Below are 24354 nucleotides of genomic sequence, written 5' to 3'. Positions count from 1 at the left end.
CGCCACTGAATGGATTTCATCTGTTGCCCGTCAGTCTAGCCACACCGTTGATGTCTAATTTTTTGTGACGTGTGTCTGCGGAAGGTAATGAAAGCTTTGAGCAGCAGTTGCACAATAAAGATTTAGCATGGGGATATCACCTCTGTCTTGTGCGTCTTACTGAGGGAAATAGTTCTGCAAGTCAAAATGGTGTCTCCCCGGAGTGTAAGTATGTGGAGTGTTTCAGTCTGTTAACAGTGTTCTATAGGTAGACAGTGATTTGCCCAGTCACTTGAAGCGTGACGCTGGAACCGCTTAGCAGTCTCCTGCGTCTTGTAGGAAGCAAACTCTTAGCTTTTTGGAAGTGGTACGCAAACGTACATAAAGCCGGCGTAGGCTGCTGCTAAAACTGTAGAAAATACCGTACGTGACGCTACAGGCATGCCATACAAGGGTGGTTTCGGCACAGCGCAGTGTGTTGGAAGCGTCCAACTCCTGTTGGAGCACTCTATCAATGGCTGTGTGATAAGGCCCCGTTGCTATCCCTTTTCTGGTGAGGAGGGATATGGTAGGAGAAAACGGTCGGTCCGAATGGCAGCTGCGGTGCTTCCATAGCACAGTGGAATATCCCTCTGGTCACTTTGGGTCAGCTGTCCTGGCTCTGTCCCCTCCCAACCTCTTGCCCACCCCCAGCTTACTGGGCTTTGGGGGTGGGGTGGTTGGAGAGACAGCCTCCATGCTGTGGGAGCACTGCTCAGCAGTAGCCAAAACCTCGGTGTGTTATCAACACCCTTCTAGCTACAACTACAAAGCACAGCCCTATGAGGGCTGCTATGGGCAAAGTGAACTCCATCCCAGCCAGACCCAAAGCAAAACTGCATCACAGGGAGACAGCAAACTTTGTCTGTCTTTAACAGCTGCTCAAAAAGGGAGATGGGCATGGGAAAGCAGGGCGCTCCTTCGTTGCCCTTGAACACTGTGTTGCTGAGGCATCTGAGACGCCCGCTGGGAGGCGTCTTCATCTCTTCTATATCCCCAAGCGATCAGGTGAAGTTTGGTGACACGGGCGTGTAAGTAACCCGAGGACTTCACCTTTATTTAATCTTCCCGGGGAGGAGATGGAAACGATTTACCTGAAGTAGATGGAAGCTGACATATGATGTTTCCTGGAAGCTGCACTGGCGCGGTGTTTGCTTACTGAATGATTGAGCTAGGTAACATCTATTGTTCTGTCTGTGTAAACTCCCTAAGGTGTCTAGAAGGTGTTCCCGCTTCTGGGGGCGGGGGAACGTTGAAGAGGCTAGGTACGGCTTATACATTCAGAGAGACTGGGCGATTGCTATAGGTTTTAGAAGTCTGTGGCGCCTGGTGGAATTTATGTCTCGCCTCACAGGCGACGTTGCCGATACTTTGCTCCAAACCGGAGAGAGCAAAGGGTTATTAAACAGTGATCCACTGAAGAATCGTAGCATCCTAGAGCAGCCCAGGTGGGAAGGGACCTGGAAAGACCATCTGGTCCAACCTTTTGTGGGAAAGGCAGCCTCGATGAGATTATCTAGCACCCTGTCCCATCGCACCTTGAAAACCTCCAGCGATGGGGACTCTACCACATCCCTGGGGAGGCTGTTCCAGTGGATGATTGCTCTCGCTGTGTAAAAAATAAAAAAATAAATTAAAAAAAATAATAATACATCTGACTTGTGTCAAGATGAAACCTCTCTCCTGGTGCAACTTGTACCCGTTGCCCCTTGTCTTCTCCATGTGGCTCCTTGTGAAGAGAGAGCCTCCGTCCCCTTTGTAGCCACCCTTTAAGTACTGGAATACTGTGATGAGGTCCCCCCTGAGCCTTCTCTTCTCCAAGGGAGAAAAGACCCAACTCCTTCAGTCTTTCCTCATAGGGCAGGTCCTCCAGCCCTTTGATCGTCTTTGTGGCCCTCCTTGGGACCCGCTCCAGTCTGTCTGCGTCTCTTTTTGAATTGTGGGGACCAGAACCGGACACAGCGCTCCAGGTGCGGTCTGCAGGGGTGGCCTCTGTGAGAAGAGGCCAGGGTCTGCCCTGTGCCGGACACAGCTGGTTCCAGCCAGCTAGGCACCGGACTGACCGCAGGCCAAAGCTGAGCAACTCAGCGAAGCTGGTGGCGCCCCTGTGAAAACATATTTAAGAAAGGGCAAAACGCTGTCCGGGGCAGGTGGGCAGCCGGGGCAGCAATCCCTGCTGCCCGTGGATCCGGCAGGTGGATATTTCCTGAAGGCACTTTTTCATCCTATTTTCTCCCCCTGTCCTGTTGAGGAGGGGCAGCGAGAGAGCAGCTGGGTGGGCCCCTGGCAGCCGGCCAAGGTCAACCCACCACAAAGCCTAAAAGGCAGATTCCTCCGTGTAGAAGTTGAAGGGGGTCGGTGGTTTAAAGAATGATAGTGACTGGGGTAGGAACAGGACGTTTTGGAGATAGGAAAGTCGGGAAATATCTGGGGATCCAGTCGCTTTGAGGGGGGGGAAATTTCAAGAGAAAAAGCCTTCTTTCTGAGCAATAAGAGGTTCTTGTGAGAAAAAGCATCTAGACTCCATTTTTTCTCACTTGGTAATAAAAGTGACAAAGAACTGGAACTCCTGCGTGCAAAGGGATGAAAATGTACGGAGCCTGTTGGATGCTCTCTCTCTCTGTGTGTGTGTGTGTGTGTGTGTGTGTGGTGGAAACCCGGGAACAGCTATAAAGAGGTCATGGAGTAGATGTGAGCTTGGTTAACTTGGTCTTGCAAAACTTGATTAAAACAGAGCCTTAGAGAAGGCAATGCCTTGAGGATGTGAAGGGTAAAAGGACAATAAGTAAGGCTGGAGATGTAGTTCCTGACCCTTTTGTCGGGAAGGATTAGGACTGAATGTTGCTTTGACTGAAGCGCGGGTTCCATTCCGTCTTCTATAACTGAAATTCAGTAGCAAAGGAGACCGAAAGCTGAGAATTGGGCACCGATGATGCTTTTGATACTGTCCAGGGTTCCCCTGGCAATGACCCCAGAGCTCTGAGGGCGATAGTCAAGGGCATGGGGGCCCAGGTGGTGTTCTCCTCAGTCCTGCCGGTGAGGGGAAAGGGCGGGAGGAGGAGGGCACTGATAATGCAGGTCAATAATTGGCTGCGGTGCTGGTGCTGGCGACAGGGTTTGGGGTTTTGTGACCATGGGCCCCTGTTTGTGGATCAGCGTCTGCTTGGGAGAGAGGGGATCCACCCGCTAAGCGGGGCAAAGGTATTTTTGCCAGTAGGATAGCTGACCGCATGAGGAGGGCTTTAAACTAAGAATGGGGGGGGAGGGAGAGAGTAACCAGCAGCCCTGCGAGGCAGTGACGGACAGGGTCACTGAGCAAAGGGCAGGGGGTGATGTGACAGGAAGGGATCACAAAATCAACAAAACGGGGCTTAAGCAGGGTCACCTCCAGCATTTGCATGTAAGCAAGGAAGTGCCTTCAAGGCACCATTATGGAGAAATCCCCAAAACCCTTTCTAGGGAGTCGACACGCTGGGGTGCCTCTCTGAAGTGCCTGTACGCTAACGCACGCAGTATGGGGAATAAGCATGAGGAGTCAGAGATGCGTGTGCAGTTGCAGGGCTACGATCTTGTTGGGATCACGGAGACGTGGTGGGATGGCTCCCGTGACTGGAGTGTTGCAATGGAGGGATAGGGGCTCTTTAGGAAGGACAGGCCGGGAAGATGAGGAGGGGGAGTGGCCCTTTCATGTGAGAGAACAGCTGGAATGCATGGAGCCCTGCCTGGGGATGGCTGATGAGCCGACCGAGAGCTCATGGGTAAAGGACTGAAGAGAAGACGGGTAAGGGTGGCATTGTAGCGGGCGTCTGCTATAGGCCGCCTGACCAGGAAGAACAAGCGGATGAGGCCCTCTACAGACAGATAGGAGCAGCCTTGCGTTCGCAGGCCCTGGTCCTCACGGGGGACTTCCACCACCCCGATATCTGCTGGAGGGACAAGACAGCAGGGCAACCATGCAAAGCTGACCCAACCACCCACCCGCATTAGAACCGGTGCCACCAGAAAAGCACGTAAGGTATTAGTAATTGGAGATTCCCTACTGAGAGGCACCGAAGCACCCATTTGCCATCCAGACGATTTCTCTAGAGAAGTCTGCTGCCTACCAGGAGCTCGCATTCGTGGCGTCACTGAGAGGCTGCCGAGCCTGGTGAGCCCTACAGATTATCATCTGCTCCTACTATTCCGCGTAGGGTCTGACGAGGCAACTTAGAGCCTCGTCAAAAAGACGAGGCTCCAAAAAGACCATCTGTCCCTCGGAGCAATGTTAAAAGGATCAGGAGCACAGGTGGTGGTCTCCTGTAACCTCCCAGTCAGAGGAAGGGGTCCAGGAAGGAGGAGACGAATTGAACAGGGGAACGCCTGGCTGCGTAGCTGGTGCCATACTCAAGGTTTTGGCAAAGGTAGATCATGGATCTACCTTTGAGAAGCCAGGTCTGTTGGGAGCTGATGGGGTTCACCTGACCAAGCGGGGCAAGAGGGTCTTCGCCAACAAGCTGGCCAGACTTACAAGGAGGGCTTTAAACTAGACCCAGCGGGGGAAGGCGATGGAGGTTTGAGCAACAGAGAGGAGCCAGGGGCTGCTGATGCATTAGGAACCAACAGGGGAACACCTGAGAAATGCTGCAAAGGAATTGGGGCTTGAGCCTCCAAAAAGGTGACGCGGTCGACAGCCCAGCTGAAGTGCCTCTATCCCAATGCACGCAGCACGGGTAACAAACAGGAGGAGGTGGAAGCCACTGTGCAGCTGGAAAGCTATGGCCTAATCGCTATCACTGAAACTTGGTGGGATGACTCACACGACTGGAGGGCTGCAATCGATGGCTATAAACTGTTCAGAAGGAAGGAGAGGCGGGGGGGGGGGGGTTGCCCGCTATGGAAAAAAGAAAAAAGGATTGACTGCACAGAGCTGTCTTTGAAAGACAGCGATGAACAGGTTGAGAGCTTATGGGTGAAAATTAGAGGCCAAGCCAACAAAGGAAACCTCGTGGTTGGTGTCTACTATAGGGGAGGATGTTGACAAAGCGTTCTTACTTCAACTACCGGAAGCATCACGCTCGCGGGCCAAGAGTAAAGTCAAGACCCTGAATTTTAGGAGAGCGAACTTTCAGGTGTTTAAAGAACTCGTGGATGGGACCTCCCTGGGAAACTGCCCTCGGGGATAAAGGAGCAGAAGGGAGCTGGCAGCTCTTTAAGGACGTTTTTCGTAGGGCACAAGAGCTCTCGATTCCCACGCGTAAGAAATCAGGCAAGGAAGGCAGGAGACCAGCATGGCTGAGTAAGGACCTTCTGGTCGAGCTGAAGCGCAAGAAGGAAACGCATAGTGAGTGGAAGCAGGGACACGCGTCCTGGGAAGAATATAGGGATGCTGCCCGGGTGTGTAGGGATGGGACCAGGAAAGCTAAGGCACAGCTGGAGCTGAATTTGGCAAGGGATGTGAAGAATCATAAGAAGGGCTTCTACAGGTGCGTTGGCCGGAAAAGGAAGACTAAAGAAAACGTACACCACCCCCATGCCACCCCCCCCCAATAAATAAGACAGGAGCTCTAGTGACAACCGACTTGGGGAAGGCTGAGGTACTCAACGATTTTGTTTTGCCTCCGTTTTCACTGGCAATCGCTGTTCCCACATCTCTCAAGTCCCTGAACCTCAAGGCAGGGACTGGGGGAACAAAGTCCCTCCCATCGTAGGAAACGATCCCGTTCAAGACCACGTGAGGAACCTGAACATACACAAGTCCATGGGACCTGACGAGATGCATCCCAGGGTGTCTCGTCCCACTCGGTGGGTTGCGAGATGGGTGAATCTTTTTGATTCCCTGACGGTTTGTGTACCGACAAAGGCCGATCTCTGCTCGGCAGAGCCGCGTGGCCGGTAGAGTCACAACAATGACCCAGAGGAACAGTCTGGCCAGCATCTTTATTAACTGGCGAATTCCACAAACGGACAAACTTAACGAACTGGCAAGCCCAACAAACGAACAGAGGCGATTTGGCAACGGAGCTATTTTCCGGGCAACCCGCCACAATTTATCCCAAACTTACATATATTGGAAGAGTAGAGGGAGAGAGAAGCGAGAAAAGGAAAGGAAAAGAGAGGAGGATAGAGAAAGGAAAAGTATCACCACCCTTGGATCCCACGATGACAGGCGTGGCAATCCTCCGGTGGTGGGGGCTCACGCGCGCGGTTCCCTGGGAGGCGTGTCTTTTATACGCTAATCCCCGCCTCCAGGTACGCCCCTTGAGGACTTACATGGTTCTTGTTCTAGAAAGTTCTCAATCTTCTGCGCAGGCGCTGGGGGAAGGGGGTGGTCACGAGGGGTCTCTCGGGTGGTCGCAAGCCCCTTCCTCAGATAAACTCTGTGTGACCTCTGGCCATAGATGGTAAGGTCCGTCGGAACCCGGAACCGCGCGTCCTCCGACGCGCTCTCCCGGTCTCCCCCACCCCGTGCTCGCCGACCTGCCATCGCCATGCAAATAGCGCCTCGCCTCGCCACAATGTTTGAGACGTTAACTCTTTCAGTCTCTCACACAGGGTCCTGAGGGAACTGGCAGACGTAGTTGCTAAGCCACTGTCCATCATATTTGAAAAGTCATGGCAGTCAAGCGAAGTCCCCAGTGACTGGAGACAAGGGAATATCACACCCATTTTTAAAAAGGTGGACCCTGGGAACGACCGACCAGTCAGCCTCACCTCTGTGCCCGGTATAATCATGGAGCAGATCCTCCTGGAAGCTATGTCACAGAATCACAGAATCACAGAATCATATAGGTTGGAAAAGACCTTTAAGATCATCGAGTCCAACCATAAACCTAACACTGCCAAAAACCACCACTACACCATATCCCTAAGTACCTCATCCAACCGTCCTTTAAATACCTCCAGGGATGGCGACTCAACCACTTCCCTGGGCAGTCTGTTCCAATGCTTGATAACCCTCTCGGTGAAGAAAAATTTCCTAATATCCAGTCTAAACCTCCCCTGGCGCAACTTGAGGCCATTTCCTCTTGTCCTATCACTTGTTACCTGGGAGAAGAGACCGACCCCCACCTCTCTACAACCTCCTTTCAGGTAGTTGTAGAGAGCGATGAGATCTCCCCTCAGCCTCCTTTTCTCCAGGCTAAACAGTCCCAGCTCCCTCAGCCGCTCCTCATAAGACTTCTGCTCCAGACCCTTCACCAGCTTCGTTGCCCTTCTCTGCACACGCTCCAGTACCTCAATATCCCTCTTGTAGTGGGGGGCCCAAAACTGAACACAGTATTCGAGGTGCGGCCTCACCAGTGCCGAGTACAGGGGCACAATCACTTCCCTAGTCCTGCTGGCCACGCTATTTTTGACACAGGCCAGGATGCCATTGGCCTTCTTGGCCACCTGGGCACACTGCTGGCTCATATTCAGGCGGCTGTCAACCAACACCCCCAGGTCCTTCTCTGCCAGGCAGCTTTCCAGCCACTCTTCCCCAAGCCTGTAGCGTTGCATGGGGTTGCTGTGGCCCAAGTGCAGGACCTTGCACTTGGCCTTGTTAAACCTCATACAATTCACCCCAGCCCATCGATCCAGCCTGTCCAGGTCCCTCTGCAGAGCCTGCCTACCCTCCAGCAGATCAACACTCCCACACAACTTGGTGTCGTCTGCAAACTTACTGAGAGTACACTCGATCCCTTCGTCCAGATCATTGATAAAGATGTTAAACAGAACTGGCCCCAACACCGAGCCCTGGGGAACACCGCTTGTGACCGGCCGCCAACCGGAGTAAACTCCATTCACCACCACTCTCTGGGCCCGGCCGTCCAGCCAGTTCTTTACCCAGCGAAGAGTACACCCGTCCAAGCCATGAGCAGCCAGTTTCTCCAGGAGAATGCCGTGGGAAACCGTGTCGAAGGCTTTACTGAAGTCTAGATAGACAACATCCACAGCCTTTCCCTCATCCATTAGGCAGGTCACCTTGTCATAGAAGGAGATCAGGTTGGTCAAGCAGGACCTGCCTTTCCTGAACCCGTGCTGGCTGGGCTTGATCCCTTGGTTATTCTCTACATGCCGTGTGATAGCACTCAGGATGAGCTGCTCCATCAGCTTCCCCGGCACCGAGGTTAGGCTAACAGGCCTGTAGTTCCCCGGGTCCTCCTTCCGGCCCTTCTTGAAGATGGGTGTCACATTCGCTAATCTCCAGTCAGCAGGGACTTCCCCAGTTAGCCAGGACTGCTGGTAAATGATGGAAAGGGGCTTGGTGAGCACATCTGCCAGCTCCTTCAACACTCTCGGGTGGATCTCATCAGGCCCCATAGACTTGTGAGTGTCTAAGTGGTGCAGCAGGTCACTCACCATTTCCCCCTGGATTATGGGGGCTCCAGTCTGGTCCCCATCCCTATCTTCCAACTCCAGGGGCTGGGTACCCATAGAACATTCGGCCCTACTAATAAAGACTGAGGCAAAGAAGGCATTAAGTACCTCAGCCTTTTCCTCATCCTTGATCACTGTGTTTCCTCCCCCATCTACTAGGGGCTGGAGATTCTCCTTACCTCTCCTTTTGCTGCTAATGTATTTGAAGAAGTGTTTTTTGTTGTCTTTTATAGCAGCAGCCAGACTGAGCTCTAGCTCAGCTTTGGCCCTTCTAGTTTTCTCCCTGCACAGCCTCGCTACACCTTTGTAGTCCTCCTGAGTTGCCCGCCCCTTCTTCCAGAGGTCATAGACTCTCCTCTTTCTCCTCAGTTCGAGCCAGAGCTCTCTAGTCAGCCAGGCCGGTCTTCTTCCCCGCCGGCTCGTCTTTCGGCACCTGGGGACAGCCCGCTCTTGTGCCTTTAGGACTTCCTCCTTAAAGAATGTCCAGCCTTCCTGGACCCCTTTGCCCATAAGAGCTGCCTCCCAGGGGACTCTCTCGACCAGTCTCCTAAACAGGCTGAAGTCTGCCCTCCGGAAGTCTAAGGTGGCAGTTTTGCCGACCCCCCTCGCCGCTTCTCCACGTATCAAAAACTCTATCATTTCATGATCGCTCTGCCCAAGACAGCCTCCAACCATCACATCGCTCACAAGTCCTTCTCTGTTCATGAACAACAGGTCCAGCGGGGCACCTTCCCTCGTTGGCTCACTCACCAGCTGCGTCAGGAAGTTATCTGCCACACGCTCCAGGAACCTCCTGGACTGTTTCCTCTCTGCTGTATTGTATTTCCAGCAGACATCTGGCAGGTTGAAGTCCCCCACAAGAACAAGGGCTAGCGATCGTGAGGCTTCTCCCAGCTGCTTATAGAATAGTTCATCTGTCTCCTCATCCTGGTTGGGTGGTCTGTAACAGACTCCCACCACAATATCTGCCTTGTTGGCCTTCCCCCTGATTCTGACCCATAGACACTCCACCCTATCATCACCATCATCGAGCTCTAAACTATCCAGACTCTCCCTGACGTATAGGGCTACCCCACCACCTCTCCTGCCTCGCCTATCCCTCCTGAAGAGTTTATAGCCATCCATCGCCGCACTCCAGTTGTGCGAGTCATCCCACCACGTTTCTGTGATGGCAACCATATCATAGTTTTCCTGATGTACAATGGCTTCCAACTCCTCCTGCTTGTTACCCATGCTGCGTGCATTGGTGTAGAGGCACTTCAGCTGGGCTGTCGTCCGTGCCTCCTTCATAGAAGAACACCCCTTGCGTGCTTTGAGGCATTTCACTGGTGTTTCCCTCTTGGCTCCCGTTGCCTCAGTATCCCCTGGCTCAACTCCGCTCGACTTCAGCTGTGCCCCAGCGTACCCCGCGCATCTCGAGGACTCAGGCCGACTGTCCTCGCTGTCAGCCGCTCCCTCCAACCATGGCACGTCGCCCCTCAGCTTCTCTCGGGCAAGCCTGATATTATCCCCCTCCCCCTTCGAGTCTAGTTTAAAGCTCTGTCAATGAGCCCTGCAAGTTCCTGAGCAAAGATTCTCTTTCCCCTTTGAGAAAGATGAATCCCATCAGATGCCAGCAAACCCGGTGCGGCGTAGGCCATCCCGTTGTCAAAAAAACCAAATCCGTGGCGATGACACCAGCCACGGAGCCATGCATTAATAGATTGGGCATCTCTGTTCCTTCTGGTGTCACTGCCCACCACTGGAAGGAGAGACGAGAAAATAACCTGCGCTCCTGAGTTTCTTACTAGCCGTCCCAAGGCCCTCAAGTCTCTTTTGATCACCCTAGGACTTCGCGTTGCAGTCTCATTGCCCCCCACATGGAAGAGCAGTAGGGGGTAATAGTCCGAGGGCCGTACCAGACTAGGGAGTACCCTCGTGACATCCTTCACGCGGGCTCCAGGGAGGCAGCATACTTCCCTAAGAGGAGGGTCTGGCCGGCATATCGGACCCTCGGTTCCCTTCAGAAAGGAGTCACCCACAACTATAACCCTTCTTTTCTTCCTCGTGGAGGTGGTGGTAAGACGAGAGGTACGTTCTTCTGACCTGGGCGACACCTCTGGTGTAGATAGACTGTCGTCCCCATCCTCCACTGACTGTCCTTCCACCTCCAGGGCCTCATACCTGTTGTGTAGAGGCACCTGGGGGGGCGAGGCGGGCAAGGAGGGCCTTCGCCTGCCGCCACGAGCGCGGACTCGCCTCCATTCACTCTCCTCCTCTGAGCTGCTGCCTTCAGCCCGGCGGGGGGGGGACAGAGGATCCCCTTGATCGTGGGTTCTTACTGGCGGCTGCTGCTGCTCCTGTTCCCGTCTCGGGGGGGCAGAGCCTGGCACCACCAGTCGATCTCCTTTTCAGCCTCCCTGATGCTCCTTAATCTTTCCACCTCCTCCCGTAGCTCTGCCACCATGCAAAGCAAGTCATCCACCTGGTCGCACCTCACGCAGCTGTCCACATGGCTGCCACGTGTGAACAGTGAGATGCCCAGGCACTCCCTGCAGCCCGAGACCTGGGTGGCGGCATGTTTTCCCGGCAGCTCCGTCTGGGTAGCCACATCCACTCTGGCGAGCACAGAGGGCATCGCTTTCTGACGAGTGAGGACCATAGTTGAGTTTCTTCTGGAATGATGAGGACTACCGAATGAACTCACTTCTCACAGATCCTCTTGAGCTGCTGGGGTGCCTTCGCCTTCCCCACACGCCCTGCCTGCGCCAACTGCCGCGCAAACTGCCGCGCCACGCCCTTCTGACGCGCCACGCCCTGTTTGCCCGTCCTGTTCGCCGCGCTCCTGGTCGCTCGCGCTCCCTGGGAGATGCTCTTGTACGGGAGGGGGATTTCCGCCGTCACTCTCGTCCCCGCCCACGCTGAGTCAGAGCCGGGTCCTCGTCAGGAGCTCCCGCCTTCCTGCTCAGGGGCCGGGGGGGTGGCTTCGCCCTCCCTTTTCTTTTTCCTCCCTTCCCTGCGCGGTTTTGCCGCGGTTTCGCCGATCCAGCAGCGGTCCCCCGACGCGGTCCTCTGTCTCAGAGCTGCTCGCCTCGGAGACTTCGCTGAAATGGCGGTTCCAGTGTGTTCTCCTCGTTCTAAAGTGCCGCCGTCACTCTCGTCCCCGCCCACGCTGAGTCAGAGCCGGGTCCTCGTCAGGAGCTCCCGCCTTCCTGCTCAGGGGCCGGGGGGGTGGCTTCGCCCTCCCTTTTCTTTTTCCTCCCTTCCCTGCGCGGTTTTGCCGCGGTTTCGCCGATCCAGCAGCGGTCCCCCGACGCGGTCCTCTGTCTCAGAGCTGCTCGCCTCGGAGACTTCGCTGAAATGGCGGTTCCAGTGTGTTCTCCTCGTTCTAAAGTGCCGCCGTCACTCTCGTCCCCGCCCACGCTGAGTCAGAGCCGGGTCCTCGTCAGGAGCTCCCGCCTTCCTGCTCAGGGGCCGGGGGGGTGGCTTCGCCCTCCCTTTTCTTTTTCCTCCCTTCCCTGCGCGGTTTTGCCGCGGTTTCGCCGATCCAGCAGCGGTCCCCCGACGCGGTCCTCTGTCTCAGAGCTGCTCGCCTCGGAGACTTCGCTGAAATGGCGGTTCCAGTGTGTTCTCCTCGTTCTAAAGTGCCGCCGTCACTCTCGTCCCCGCCCACGCTGAGTCAGAGCCGGGTCCTCATCAGGAGCTCCCGCCTTCCTGCTCAGGGGCCGGGGGGGTGGCTTCGCCCTCCCTTTTCTTTTTCCTCCCTTCCCTGCGCGGTTTTGCCGCGGTTTCGCCGATCCAGCAGCGGTCCCCCGACGCGGTCCTCTGTCTCAGAGCTGCTCGCCTCGGAGACTTCGCTGAAATGGCGGTTCCAGTGTGTTCTCCTCGTTCTAAAGTGCCGCCGTCACTCTCGTCCCCGCCCACGCTGAGTCAGAGCCGGGTCCTCGTCAGGAGCTCCCGCCTTCCTGCTCAGGGGCCGGGGGGGTGGCTTCGCCCTCCCTTTTCTTTTTCCTCCCTTCCCTGCGCGGTTTTGCCGCGGTTTCGCCGATCCAGCAGCGGTCCCCCGACGCGGTCCTCTGTCTCAGAGCTGCTCGCCTCGGAGACTTCGCTGAAATGGCGGTTCCAGTGTGTTCTCCTCGTTCTAAAGTGCCGCCGTCACTCTCGTCCCCGCCCACGCTGAGTCAGAGCCGGGTCCTCGTCAGGAGCTCCCGCCTTACTGCTCAGGGGCCGGGGGGGTGGCTTCGCCCTCCCTTTTCTTTTTCCTCCCTTCCCTGCGCAGTTTTGCCGCGGTTTCGCCGATCCAGCAGCGGTCCCCCGACGCGGTCCTCTGTCTCAGAGCTGCTCGCCTCGGAGACTTCGCTGAAATGGCGGTTCCAGTGTGTTCTCCTCGTTCTAAAGTGCCGCCGTCACTCTCGTCCCCGCCCACGCTGAGTCAGAGCCGGGTCCTCGTCAGGAGCTCCCGCCTTCCTGCTCAGGGGCCGGGGGGGTGGCTTCGCCCTCCCTTTTCTTTTTCCTCCCTTCCCTGCGCGGTTTTGCCGCGGTTTCGCCGATCCAGCAGCGGTCCCCCGACGCGGTCCTCTGTCTCAGAGCTGCTCGCCTCGGAGACTTCGCTGAAATGGCGGTTCCAGTGTGTTCTCCTCGTTCTAAAGTGCCGCCGTCACTCTCGTCCCCGCCCACGCTGAGTCAGAGCCGGGTCCTCATCAGGAGCTCCCGCCTTCCTGCTCAGGGGCCGGGGGGGTGGCTTCGCCCTCCCTTTTCTTTTTCCTCCCTTCCCTGCGCGGTTTTGCCGCGGTTTCGCCGATCCAGCAGCGGTCCCCCGACGCGGTCCTCTGTCTCAGAGCTGCTCGCCTCGGAGACTTCGCTGGAATGTCGAAGCATACGGAAGACAGCGAGGTGATTTGAGAAAGCCAGCATGGCTTCACCAAGGGCAAATCGTGCCTGACTACTCTAGTGGCCTTCTACGATGGAGCGACTGCATCAGTGGACAAGGGAAGAGCAACTGATGCCCTCTACCTGGACTTCTGTAAGGCCTTTGGCACGGTCCCCCACAACATTCTTGCCTCTCAATTGGAGGGAGATGGATTTGATGGATGGACTATTAGATGGACAAGGACTTGGCCGGATGGCTGCATCCAAAGAGTTACGGTCAACGGCTCAACGTCCAAATGGAAACCAGTAACGAGCGGTGTCCCTCAAGGGTCCGTACTGGGACCGATACTGTTTAATATCTTCATGACTGACGTAGCTAGTGGGATTGAGTGCACCCTCAGCAAGGTTGCGGATGACACCAAGCTGAGTGGTGCAGTTGATACTCTAGAGGGAAGGGATGCCATCCAGAGGGACCTTGACAGGCTGGAGAAGCGGGCCCGTGCAATCCTCATGAAGTTCCACAAGGCCAAGCGCAAGGTCCTGCACCTGGGTCGGGGCAGTCCCCAATATCAGTACAGACTGGGTGATGAACGCATTGAGAGCAGCCCTGCAGAGAAGGACTTGGGGATACTGGTGGACGAAAAATTGGACGTGAGCTGGCAGCGTGCGCTTGCAGCCCAGAAAGCCAATCGAATTCTGGGCCGCGTAAAAAGCAGTGTGGCCAGCAGGTCGAGGGAGGCGATTCTCCCCCTCTACTCCGCTCTCGTGAGACCCCACCTGGAGTACTGCGTCCAGCTCTGGGGTCCCCAGTACGAGAAAGACATGGACCTGTTAGAGCGGGTCCAGAGGAGGGCCACGAAAACGGTCAGAGGGCTGGAACACCTCTCCTATGACGAAAGGCTGAGGAGAAGAGAAGGCTCCGGGGAGACCTTATTGCGGCCTTTCAATACTTAAAGGGGGCTTATAAGAAAGATGGAGAGAGGCTTTTTTACCAGGGCCTGTAGTGACAGGACAAGGGGTAACAGTTTTAAACCGAAAGAGGGTAGGTTTAGGTTGGAAATAAGGAAGAATTTTTTTTTACGACGAGGGTGGTGAGACGCTGGAGAACGGGTTGCCCAGAGAAGTTGTGGATGCCCCATCACTGGAAGCGTTCAAGGTCAGGTTGGACGGGGCTTTGAGCAACCTGATCAAGTGAAAGATGTCCCTGCCCATTGCAGAGGGGTTGGGCTAGATGATCTTTACAAGGTCCCTTCCTACCCAAACCATTCTCCGATTCTGTGACTGAATGCCGCCTTTGCCTCAGTCTTTACTAGCAAGACCAGCCTTCAGGAATCCCAGGCCCCAGAGGCCAGGGGGAAAGTCTGGAGCAAGGAAGACGTACCCTTGGTGGAAGAGGATCTGGTCAGGGAATACTTAAGCAAACCGGATGTACGTAAGGCCACGGGCCCTGATGGGATGCACGCATGAGCGCTGGGGGAGCGGGCAGATGTCATTGTGAAGCCACTCTTGATAATCTTTGATCGATCACGGCGATTGGGAGAGGTGCCTGAGGACTGGAGGAATGCAAATGTCACCCCTCTCTTCAAGAAGGGCAAGAAAGAGGACCCAGGGAACTACAGGCTGGTCAGCCTCCCCTCGATCCCTGCGAAGGCGACGGAGCAGCTAATCCTGGAAACCGCTTCCAGGCACGTGAAGGACAAGACAGGAGTAGTCATCATGGATTCACCAAGGGGGAGTCATGCTTGACCGACCTGATAACCTTCTATGATGAAACGACTGGCTTGGTAGACGAGGGGGGAGCAGCGGATATTGTCTACCTAGCCTTCGGGAAGGCTTTTGACACCGTCTCCCGTAAGATCCTCATAGAGAAGCTGATGAAGTATGGGCTGGATGAGCAGACAGTGGGGTGGGTTGAAAACTGGCTGAACAGCTGGGCCCAGAGGGTGGTGATCGGTGGCATGAAGCCTAGTTGGAGGCCAGTCACTAGCGGTGTACCCCGGGGGTCAATACCGGGTCCGATCCTGTTCAACGTCCTGATTAATGATCTGGATGATGGGTAGACAGACTGTACCCTCAGCGAGTTTGCTGATGATACAAAACTGGGAGGAGCGGCTGATACACCAGAGGGTTGTGCTGCCATCCAGAGGGACCTCGACAGGCTGGAGAAATGGGCAGGCAGGAGCCTCGTGCGGTTCAGCAAGGGGAAGTGCAAAGTCCTGCACCTGGGGAGGAACAACCCCATGCACCAGTATATGCTGGAGGCGGACCGGCTGGAAAGCAGCTTTGCAGAAAAGGACGTGGGGGGCTCCTGGTGGACACCAAAGTTGAACATGAGCCGACAGTGTGGCCTTGCCGCAAAGGCGGCTAAGGATATCCTTAGCCCGATATAGAGGAAAGCAGGGTTTACATATGTTACAATACAGTTGTGTAGACCGATCGAATTGCCCACTATCCCCGGGGGTGCAGGGCACCACAGACCACCCTTGGGCAGCTTTGGGGGCACTGCCTATTTTCCTAAAAGCCTCCTACCCAGCTTAGCGCAAAGCCTATCTTGATCTGCCCTGCAGCCCTCAAGCCACCAGTGCTGAACGCACGCCTTGTATTTTATTTTCTCCCAGGAGGAGGCGTGCAGCTTAGAAGCGTCTGCAATTGAAGCGGGGCTTTCAGGGACCAATTTAGAGCAACTTCTGTTGGTTCTGCCAAATGTTCTGAAAAGTTAAGGCCTGGCCTGGCCTGGCCTGGCCAAAGCAGTCATTTGACTGGAGGGAGCAGCACCAAAAAGCCACAAGCACGTTTGGGGTGGACTCGATGCGGTAACAAATAACAAGAAATAGTACTTGTAGCTACAACAGCCTCTTCCGAGACCTCGTTGCCCGCCCACAGGGTCGCAGCACTACACGGCACAGGCCCCTCCGCGGACTCGCCCAACGTCTTCTCCCTCCACCCCCAGGTCGGATCCCTCCGCGCCCCGAGGCCACGCAAGCGCCCCGAGCCCCGGTAAGCACCAGGTCGACGAGGGCGGACCCGCCAAGGGGGCGGGGACAAGCGAAAACGACAGACGAGACAGCCAATCGGGACGCGGGATCGGCCGGCGGCGATCTGGCGGCCCAATGGGCGCCGCGGAGGGCCTGGCCGAGTGGAGGAAGCGCGGGGGCGACAAGGGGCGTTGTCGTGGCTGACGAGATTATTGGGGCGCGGGCCGCCCGGCCCGGTGGCGCCACTACTGTCTTCGGAAAGATCATCGGCAAGGCGCTTCCCCGCCAACGTCATCTACGAGGACGAGGAGGTAGCCGCGGCTTTGTTCTGTGCGCGGTTCCCCTTCCCCTTCCCCTTCCCTTTCCCTTCCCTTCCCTCCCTCCCCCTCCCCCCGCGCTCGCAGGCGCCCTGAGCCGAGGACCCGTTGCGCGGTGCCCGGGAGCGCGGCAGGGCGGGTGGCGGCGCTGCTGCGGGTGGGTGGGTGGAGGGACGGGGGACGGACGGGGCCTCTCTGGGTTGTGGCGCTCTCTACTGCACCATCCCTAAAACATGGCGCTTCTTCGGTGCCCCCCCCCGCCTCCCCGGCTGCCGCGGCGCGTACTGGGTTGCTGGGGCTGTCCGGCTCGCCTCGGTTCGCAGCCCCACCGTGTCGTGTGCGCGCGTGCGTAGAGGAGGGCCTCTGACGGTAACGCACTCGGTGGCAGCCGCAGAGGTTTGCCGCGTGATATGCCTTTGGCACTGCAAGTCGTGCAAAGTTTGCTGCCGAGGGATGGGAGTGGTCCTACCTCGCGTAGGATGATAGTCTTGAAACCTTAGATTAAGCACACGCAGTCAATCTCCTCGGGGATTCCAGGTGTATGTGTGTGTCCGTGTGTATGTACGCAAGCAGTGAACGTCTGAGTAGTGACCGTAATGAGTTAGTTCTGCATAGGAGAAATGCAGGTCTTGATGTGCCTCGTAATAGCATTATAGAGATTTCACAGCTCTGCTGTGCTAGGCTTTGGTTCTGAGCCCCCAAACTGGATTATTAAAGCAAAGAGTTACAGCTTTTCTTATTTTTCTTTAAAAAAAAAATAAAAAAATAAAAAAAAAGTCTAGAAACCGGCCATCCTGCAGGCTGCAAAAGCTTCCCAGACCTTGTTTCTGTGGTGAAGCGGGACCGTGATAACAGCATGCTTGCAAGGTTCACGGATGCTGGTGCACCCCAACGTGCTAGGAACTGGAGCGAGCTGCTTAGACTGTGGGGGGAAAAAAATGCAGCCGTTACCTACACGATGTTAACTTTAAGTTAGTATCGCGTATAATTTTTTTATTAAAACGCTGAAGATTAACAGTTAGGGATGTCTTCTGCTTTTGAAGGTAGGGTTTATATAGGCAATATAGAAGGCAGACTCGTACTATGCACTTGCAGGCTTCCTGTGATTATGCTTTTGTTCGATACTTGAGCTCCCTGTACCATGGAAAGTGAATGGCCGCTGATCTTCCACTTCACTAAATTCTTTGCTGATTCAGTTAAGCCATTTGTCTCCTGCCTCTGTGTGGGCCGCATCGAATAGAAAAACTGCTTAGGAAATGATCGACCCAAATGAAAACATACTGGAGGTCGCTAATCTGAAGTACTGGCCCGTCTCCTTGCCCCCATCATCTTGCACGCTGAATCCCACTTCTGGAGGGGGCTCTGTAAATATGTTGTATTTTGTGTATAGCAAGTATTAATATCACGTAAGAGAAATCAGCGTTTTGGCTTGTGTTTGGGGCATCTGGTAATCTGCTTCTGTACGAGTTCAGTGGGGCATATTGATTTGCTCAAGCTATTGCCTTTCCCCGGAGCCAATTAAGTTTTAACTGTTTACTCTTCCTCCAGTGCCTTGCGTTCCGTGATCTTTCACCCCAAGCTCCGACGCTTTTCCTAGTCGTGCCTAAGGAGCCAATTATCGGGTTATCTGAAGCAGAAGATTCTGGTGAATCTGTAAGTACTGTGGAAGCTTTCTGCACGCTGAACTGTCCCTGTAATTAGTTCCTAATTTACTAGACTCTTTCCCATCCCCTCTTTTCCTCTTGATAGGGCACAGTAGGCTATTTGGGGTTTTCTGGCGCTGTAATCTTTTGCCTCTAGCTTGTAATGGAATGGAGCTTTTTGACTAAAAGTAGTGCTATAAAGCAATGCTCATCCCTGGGTATGTACTTCTGGTGCAAAATGCGGTGTTGTTTTGGAGCGCGGTCTGATGCCTATTGTCATGGTTTAGAGTCAGAGTAGTAGTACTTCTTCTAATACGGAGAAGGGGGCTTGGGGTTTTTGGCAGGTCAGGGGTGAGGAAGGGCAAAGCTGGTTGAGAGGTGCTGGGTGCTTCACTTTTAGCTCTAAAAGTCAAGTTCAAAGGCTTTGTAAACCCACGCAAAAGGCAGCCTAAAGTTTATTTTCCGCCAGAATTGCTTATGTTGCCTGAAGGTATAATGGGGGCTTTAGCCCGGAGACAAACTTAGCTTCTGTGGCTGTCTTGTAGTCCGTTACTGTCTAGCCTGAAAAAAATTGCATGGCTCTTTTTTTTTTTTTTTTTTTTTTTTTCCCCCTGTAGCGTGCATAATCGGTCTTTGTAGCTTTGCTTGGAAAATGTCAGTTGCAGGCGGACAGACAGTAATTTGAAGCGCAACGGTGGAATCGCTAGGAATTGGCTAACTGGTTTCTCTGGGTGGTTCTCTGCTCTCGTTCCTTCCCTTCCTGCCCTCTCCCCTCTTTGTGTGTGGCTTTTTATGTTATTTATTTATGGGTTTGCACTTCCTTCTCCAGCTTCTTGGGCATTTAATGATTGTTGGCAAGATGCGTGCTGCTCGCCTGGGCCTGACCACTGGATTCCGGACGGTTGTGGATGAAGGGCCCGAGGGTGGGCAGTCTGTCTGTCATGTACATCTACGTATTCTGGGTGGCCGTCAGTTGGGCTGGCCGCCTGGCTAAGATTTTTGCACCACAAGAGTTGCTGCACGTGTACGAATCGCCACTGAATGGATTTCATCTGTTGCCCGTCAGTCTAGCCACACTGTTGATGTCTAATTTTTTGTGACGTGTGTCTGCGGAAGGTAATGAAAGCTTTGAGCAGCAGTTGCACAATAAAGATTTAGCATGGGGATATCACCTCTGTCTTGTGCGTCTTACTGAGGGAAATAGTTCTGCAAGTTAAAATGGTGTCTCCCCGGAGTGTAAGTATGTGGAGTGTTTCGGTCTGTTAACAGTGTTCTATAGGTAGACAGTGATTTGCCCAGTCACTTGAAGCGTGACGCTGGAACCGCTTAGCAGTCTCCTGCGTCTTGTAGGAAGCAAACTCTTAGCTTTTTGGAAGTGGTACGCAAACGTACATAAAGCCGGCGTAGGCTGCTGCTAAAACTGTAGAAAATACCGTACGTGACGCTACAGGCATGCCATACAAGGGTGGTTTCGGCACAGCGCAGTGTGTTGGAAGCGTCCAACTCCTGTTGGAGCACTCTATCAATGGCTGTGTGATAAGGCCCCGTTGCTATCCCTTTTCTGGTGAGGAGGGATATGGTAGGAGAAAACGGTCGGTCCGAATGGCAGCTGCGGTGCTTCCATAGCACAGTGGAATATCCCTCTGGTCACTTTGGGTCAGCTGTCCTGGCTTTGTCCCCTCCCAACCTCTTGCCCACCCCCAGCTTACTGGGCTTTGGGGGTGGGGTGGTTGGAGAGACAGCCTCCATGCTGTGGGAGCACTGCTCAGCAGTAGCCAAAACCTCGGTGTGTTATCAACACCCTTCTAGCTACAACTACAAAGCACAGCCCTATGAGGGCTGGTATGGGCAAAGTGAACTCCATCCCAGCCAGACCCAAAGCAAAACTGCATCTCAGGGAGACAGCAAACTTTGTCTGTCTTTAACAGCTGCTCAAAAAGGGAGATGGGCATGGGAAAGCAGGGCGCTCCTTCGTTGCCCTTGAACACTGTGTTGCTGAGGCATCTGAGACGCCCGCTGGGAGGCGTCTTCATCTCTTCTATATCCCCAAGCGATCAGGTGAAGTTTGGTGACACGGGCGTGTAAGTAACCCGAGGACTTCACCTTTATTTAATCTTCCCGGGGAGGAGATGGAAACGATTTACCTGAAGTAGATGGAAGCTGACATATGATGTTTCCTGGAAGCTGCACTGGCGCGGTGTTTGCTTACTGAATGATTGAGCTAGGTAACATCTATTGTTCTGTCTGTGTAAACTCCCTAAGGTGTCTAGAAGGTGTTCCCGCTTCTGGGGGCGGGGGAACGTTGAAGAGGCTAGGTACGGCTTATACATTCAGAGAGACTGGGCGATTGCCATAGGTTTTAGAAGTCTGTGGCGCCTGGTGGAATTTATGTCTCGCCTCACAGGCGACGTTGCCGATACTTTGCTCCAAACCGGAGAGAGCAAAGGGTTATTAAACAGTGATCCACTGAAGAATCGTAGCATCCTAGAGCAGCCCAGGTGGGAAGGGACCTGGAAAGACCATCTGGTCCAACCTTTTGTGGGAAAGGCAGCCTCGATGAGATTATCTAGCACCCTGTCCCATCGCACCTTGAAAACCTCCAGCGATGGGGACTCTACCACATCCCTGGGGAGGCTGTTCCAGTGGATGATTGCTCTTGCTGTGTAAAAAATAAAAAAATAAATTAAAAAAAATAATAATACATCTGTCTTGTGTCAAGATGAAACCTCTCTCCTGGTGCAACTTGTACCCGTTGCCCCTTGTCTTCTCCATGTGGCTCCTTGTGAAGAGAGAGCCTCCGTCCCCTTTGTAGCCACCCTTTAAGTACTGGAATACTGTGATGAGGTCCCCCCTGAGCCTTCTCTTCTCCAAGGGAGAAAAGACCCAACTCCTTCAGTCTTTCCTCATAGGGCAGGTCCTCCAGCCCTTTGATCGTCTTTGTGGCCCTCCTTGGGACCCGCTCCAGTCTGTCTGCGTCTCTTTTTGAATTGTGGGGACCAGAACCGGACACAGCGCTCCAGGTGCGGTCTGCAGGGGTGGCCTCTGTGAGAAGAGGCCAGGGTCTGCCCTGTGCCGGACACAGCTGGTTCCAGCCAGCTAGGCACCGGACTGACCGCAGGCCAAAGCTGAGCAACTCAGCGAAGCTGGTGGCGCCCCTGTGAAAACATATTTAAGAAAGGGCAAAACGCTGTCCGGGGCAGGTGGGCAGCCGGGGCAGCAATCCCTGCTGCCCGTGGATCCGGCAGGTGGATATTTCCTGAAGGCACTTTTTCATCCTATTTTCTCCCCCTGTCCTGTTGAGGAGGGGCAGCGAGAGAGCAGCTGGGTGGGCCCCTGGCAGCCGGCCAAGGTCAACCCACCACAAAGCCTAAAAGGCAGATTCCTCCGTGTAGAAGTTGAAGGGGGTCGGTGGTTTAAAGAATGATAGTGACTGGGGTAGGAACAGGACGTTTTGGAGATAGGAAAGTCGGGAAATATCTGGGGATCCAGTCGCTTTGAGGGGGGGGAAATTTCAAGAGAAAAAGCCTTCTTTCTGAGCAATAAGAGGTTCTTGTGAGAAAAAGCATCTAGACTCCATTTTTTCTCACTTGGTAATAAAAGTGACAAAGAACTGGAACTCCTGCGTGCAAAGGGATGAAAATGTACGGAGCCTGTTGGATGCTCTCTCTCTGTGTGTGTGTGTGTGTGTGTGTGTGTGGTGGAAACCCCAGGAACAGCTATAAAGAGGTCATGGAGTAGATGTGAGCTTGGTTAACTTGGTCTTGTAAAACTTGATTAAAACAGAGCCTTAGAGAAGGCAATGCCTTGAGGATGTGAAGGGTAAAAGGACAATAAGTAAGGCTGGAGATGTAGTTCCTGACCCTTTTGTCGGGAAGGATTAGGACTGAATGTTGCTTTGACTGAAGCGCGGGTTCCATTCCGTCTTCTATAACTGAAATTCAGTAGCAAAGGAGACCGAAAGCTGAGAATTGGGCACCGATGATGCTTTTGATACTGTCCAGGGTTCCCCTGGCAATGACCCCAGAGCTCTGAGGGCGATAGTCAAGGGCATGGGGGCCCAGGTGGTGTTCTCCTCAGTCCTGCCGGTGAGGGGAAAGGGTGGGAGGAGGAGGGCACTGATAATGCACAGGGTCGCAGCACTACACGGCACAGGTCCCTCCGCAGACTCGCCCAACGTCTTCTCCCTCCACCCCCAGGTCGGATTGTCACCTTGAATTGTGTATATATGAGTATGCATTTTAGAATATTTTAGTATATGAGTATGTATTTTAGAATAAAATAGAAATAGTAATAGAAATAGTATAAGAGTTATTAGTAGTTAAGAAGGGATCACAGTTAGAATAGAAATTAGCATACTGGAGTGTGAGAATCATAGACAGTTAGAAATAGAAACTAGCATATGAGACTGTGAGAATTGTAGAATCTTCAAGGTAATAGATAATGCCTAAGTTAGATAAGAGGGTACGGGCACTGCATATTTTACTAACAAGCCTATGTTTCTCCTCAAAGAATGCGAAGCTGTAACCCTTCAAAGACCAATAATGGGAACATCCTCTTACCGGGAGAGCCGTAAAGATAAAGGGACACCACAACAACCATGAAAACAACAGGAATAACAGTAACTAGGGGAAAGGTAAAGGCGGCAGGGGGAGATCGCGACCACCAACCCAACTGGGGGATGAAAGGACTACCCCCACACACACACACTCCTTGTGAGCACGCGCAGTGAATTAAAATCTTACTGTGACTTTAATTCGAAGCGGAGAAAATACGGACCAATGGAAGAAGAGGATGATTAGTTAGTCTGATGATTATGTATTAGATAGGCGTGGTGTGTTAACTTTTATGTATAAATACTGAAAAAGAATTGCAATAGGTGTGCTCGATTTGTGGAAATTTTCCACCTTGCACCGTGCGCAGAATAAAGCAATGTCTCCTCTCTAAATATACTCTGTGTGTTTTGGGAGTTATTTTACAGTGAGGCAACAGTTTTGGCGACCCAGGTGGGACTCTTAAATTCGAGATTGGACTTCGATTGACACTTGCTCCTGCCGGAGGATTGCGAGCTGGACTCCAGTGCACACCGGAGGACTTTGGGGACTCCTCTCGCGGTTCCCTGGTGGGTGGTGAGTGGCCGATTGATACTGGGATAGAGACATTGTTATTTTGAAATTTTGCTGGTTATTGGTCCGAACCGGAGTTGTTGGTATAATTGGTCCTGGCATATTTACGAGAGTGATACGAACTGGAGTTGGTATAATTGGTTTTGGTTAATTGCAGCCACTGCATTGGTATATTGGTCTCTCCTGCGCTACTACGGTGACGACCGGAGCAGGTAAAGTTTTGGTTTGGTTCGGTTTACTTGTATTGGTTTACTTGTATTGGTAATCCTTGGTGTTATTGTTGGTGATTTTAAAGAATATTGTTGTACCATATTACAAATGGGAAACGTGACATCTTCCACAGAAGGGGAAATACTTAAAGCTTCTCCATTAGGTTGTATTATAAAACATTGGAATAAGTTTGGAGGTGACCCATCATCACGGAAAAGTTAATAGAATATTGCAATCAATGGTGGCTGTTGTATGTATTAGAGGATGGAGAAAAGTGGCGAAAGAATGGAACTTTGAAATATAATACCATGCTACAGTTAATGCTGTTTTGTAGAAGAGAAGGAAAATGGGATGAGGTACCATATGTGGATTTGTTTTTCACATTGCAGAATGATTGGAAAAGCAGAAAAGAATGTGGATTAATTGCAAAGGATGTAAATGTTTTGGCTTTAGAACAAGTTCGGAACAAAATGCCTAAACGATGTTGTTCTGCATGCAGTATTGGTAAAAGGTGTAAAAATTATAAGGAGCCAGAGGAAGAGGAAGAGGAAGAGGATGTTGAATTATTAGTGGCTCCAGGACAGAGAAATATACGGGGAGGTAATGACCAGGCTGGAAATGAGGAAGCTGGAGAAGGTGATGCTAACAGTGATGCTGAAAGTGAAGGGGAGAATTTCAGTCCGATAGCAGGAAGAACTAGGAGAGGGGGGGCGGCAGTGCTGCAAGCACCCTTAAGGCAGGCAGTAGGTCCGGCAGGAGAGCCGGTGTGGGTTAAAACTCCTTTCTCGGTAGCGGACTTAAGGGCTTTAAAAGAGATATACAGGTGGTGTTAAAGACGTTGTCATATGAGGAACAGAGAACTGTTGTGGTTAAGGCTAGGGAA

The 24354-nt window shown here is 53.3% G+C and overlaps 1 protein-coding gene and 1 long non-coding RNA gene across 2 annotated transcripts; both read left to right on the top strand.

The window, feature by feature from the left end:
- Positions 1-23083, top strand: LOC142403045 (uncharacterized). Its single transcript, XR_012773576.1, has 2 exons — positions 1-84; positions 22648-23083. It is a non-coding gene; the product is annotated as an uncharacterized LOC142403045 (long non-coding RNA).
- On the top strand, positions 16314-19309 carry LOC142403041 (uncharacterized). The gene is made up of 5 exons (XM_075489153.1): positions 16314-16366; positions 16441-16489; positions 16667-16864; positions 17981-18148; positions 18968-19309. Exons 1-5 carry the CDS (start codon positions 16314-16316, stop codon positions 19130-19132), a joined length of 633 nt encoding a protein of 210 aa, XP_075345268.1. The 3' UTR covers positions 19133-19309.
- Positions 23084-24354: the final 1271 nt, after the last annotated feature.

Source organism: Mycteria americana, assembly GCF_035582795.1.
Source record: "Mycteria americana isolate JAX WOST 10 ecotype Jacksonville Zoo and Gardens chromosome W unlocalized genomic scaffold, USCA_MyAme_1.0 Scaffold_32, whole genome shotgun sequence".
NCBI lineage: Eukaryota > Metazoa > Chordata > Aves > Ciconiiformes > Ciconiidae > Mycteria > Mycteria americana.
The sequence above is the reverse complement of the archived record's forward strand: the minus strand, read 5'-3'. Positions and strand labels throughout refer to the sequence as shown.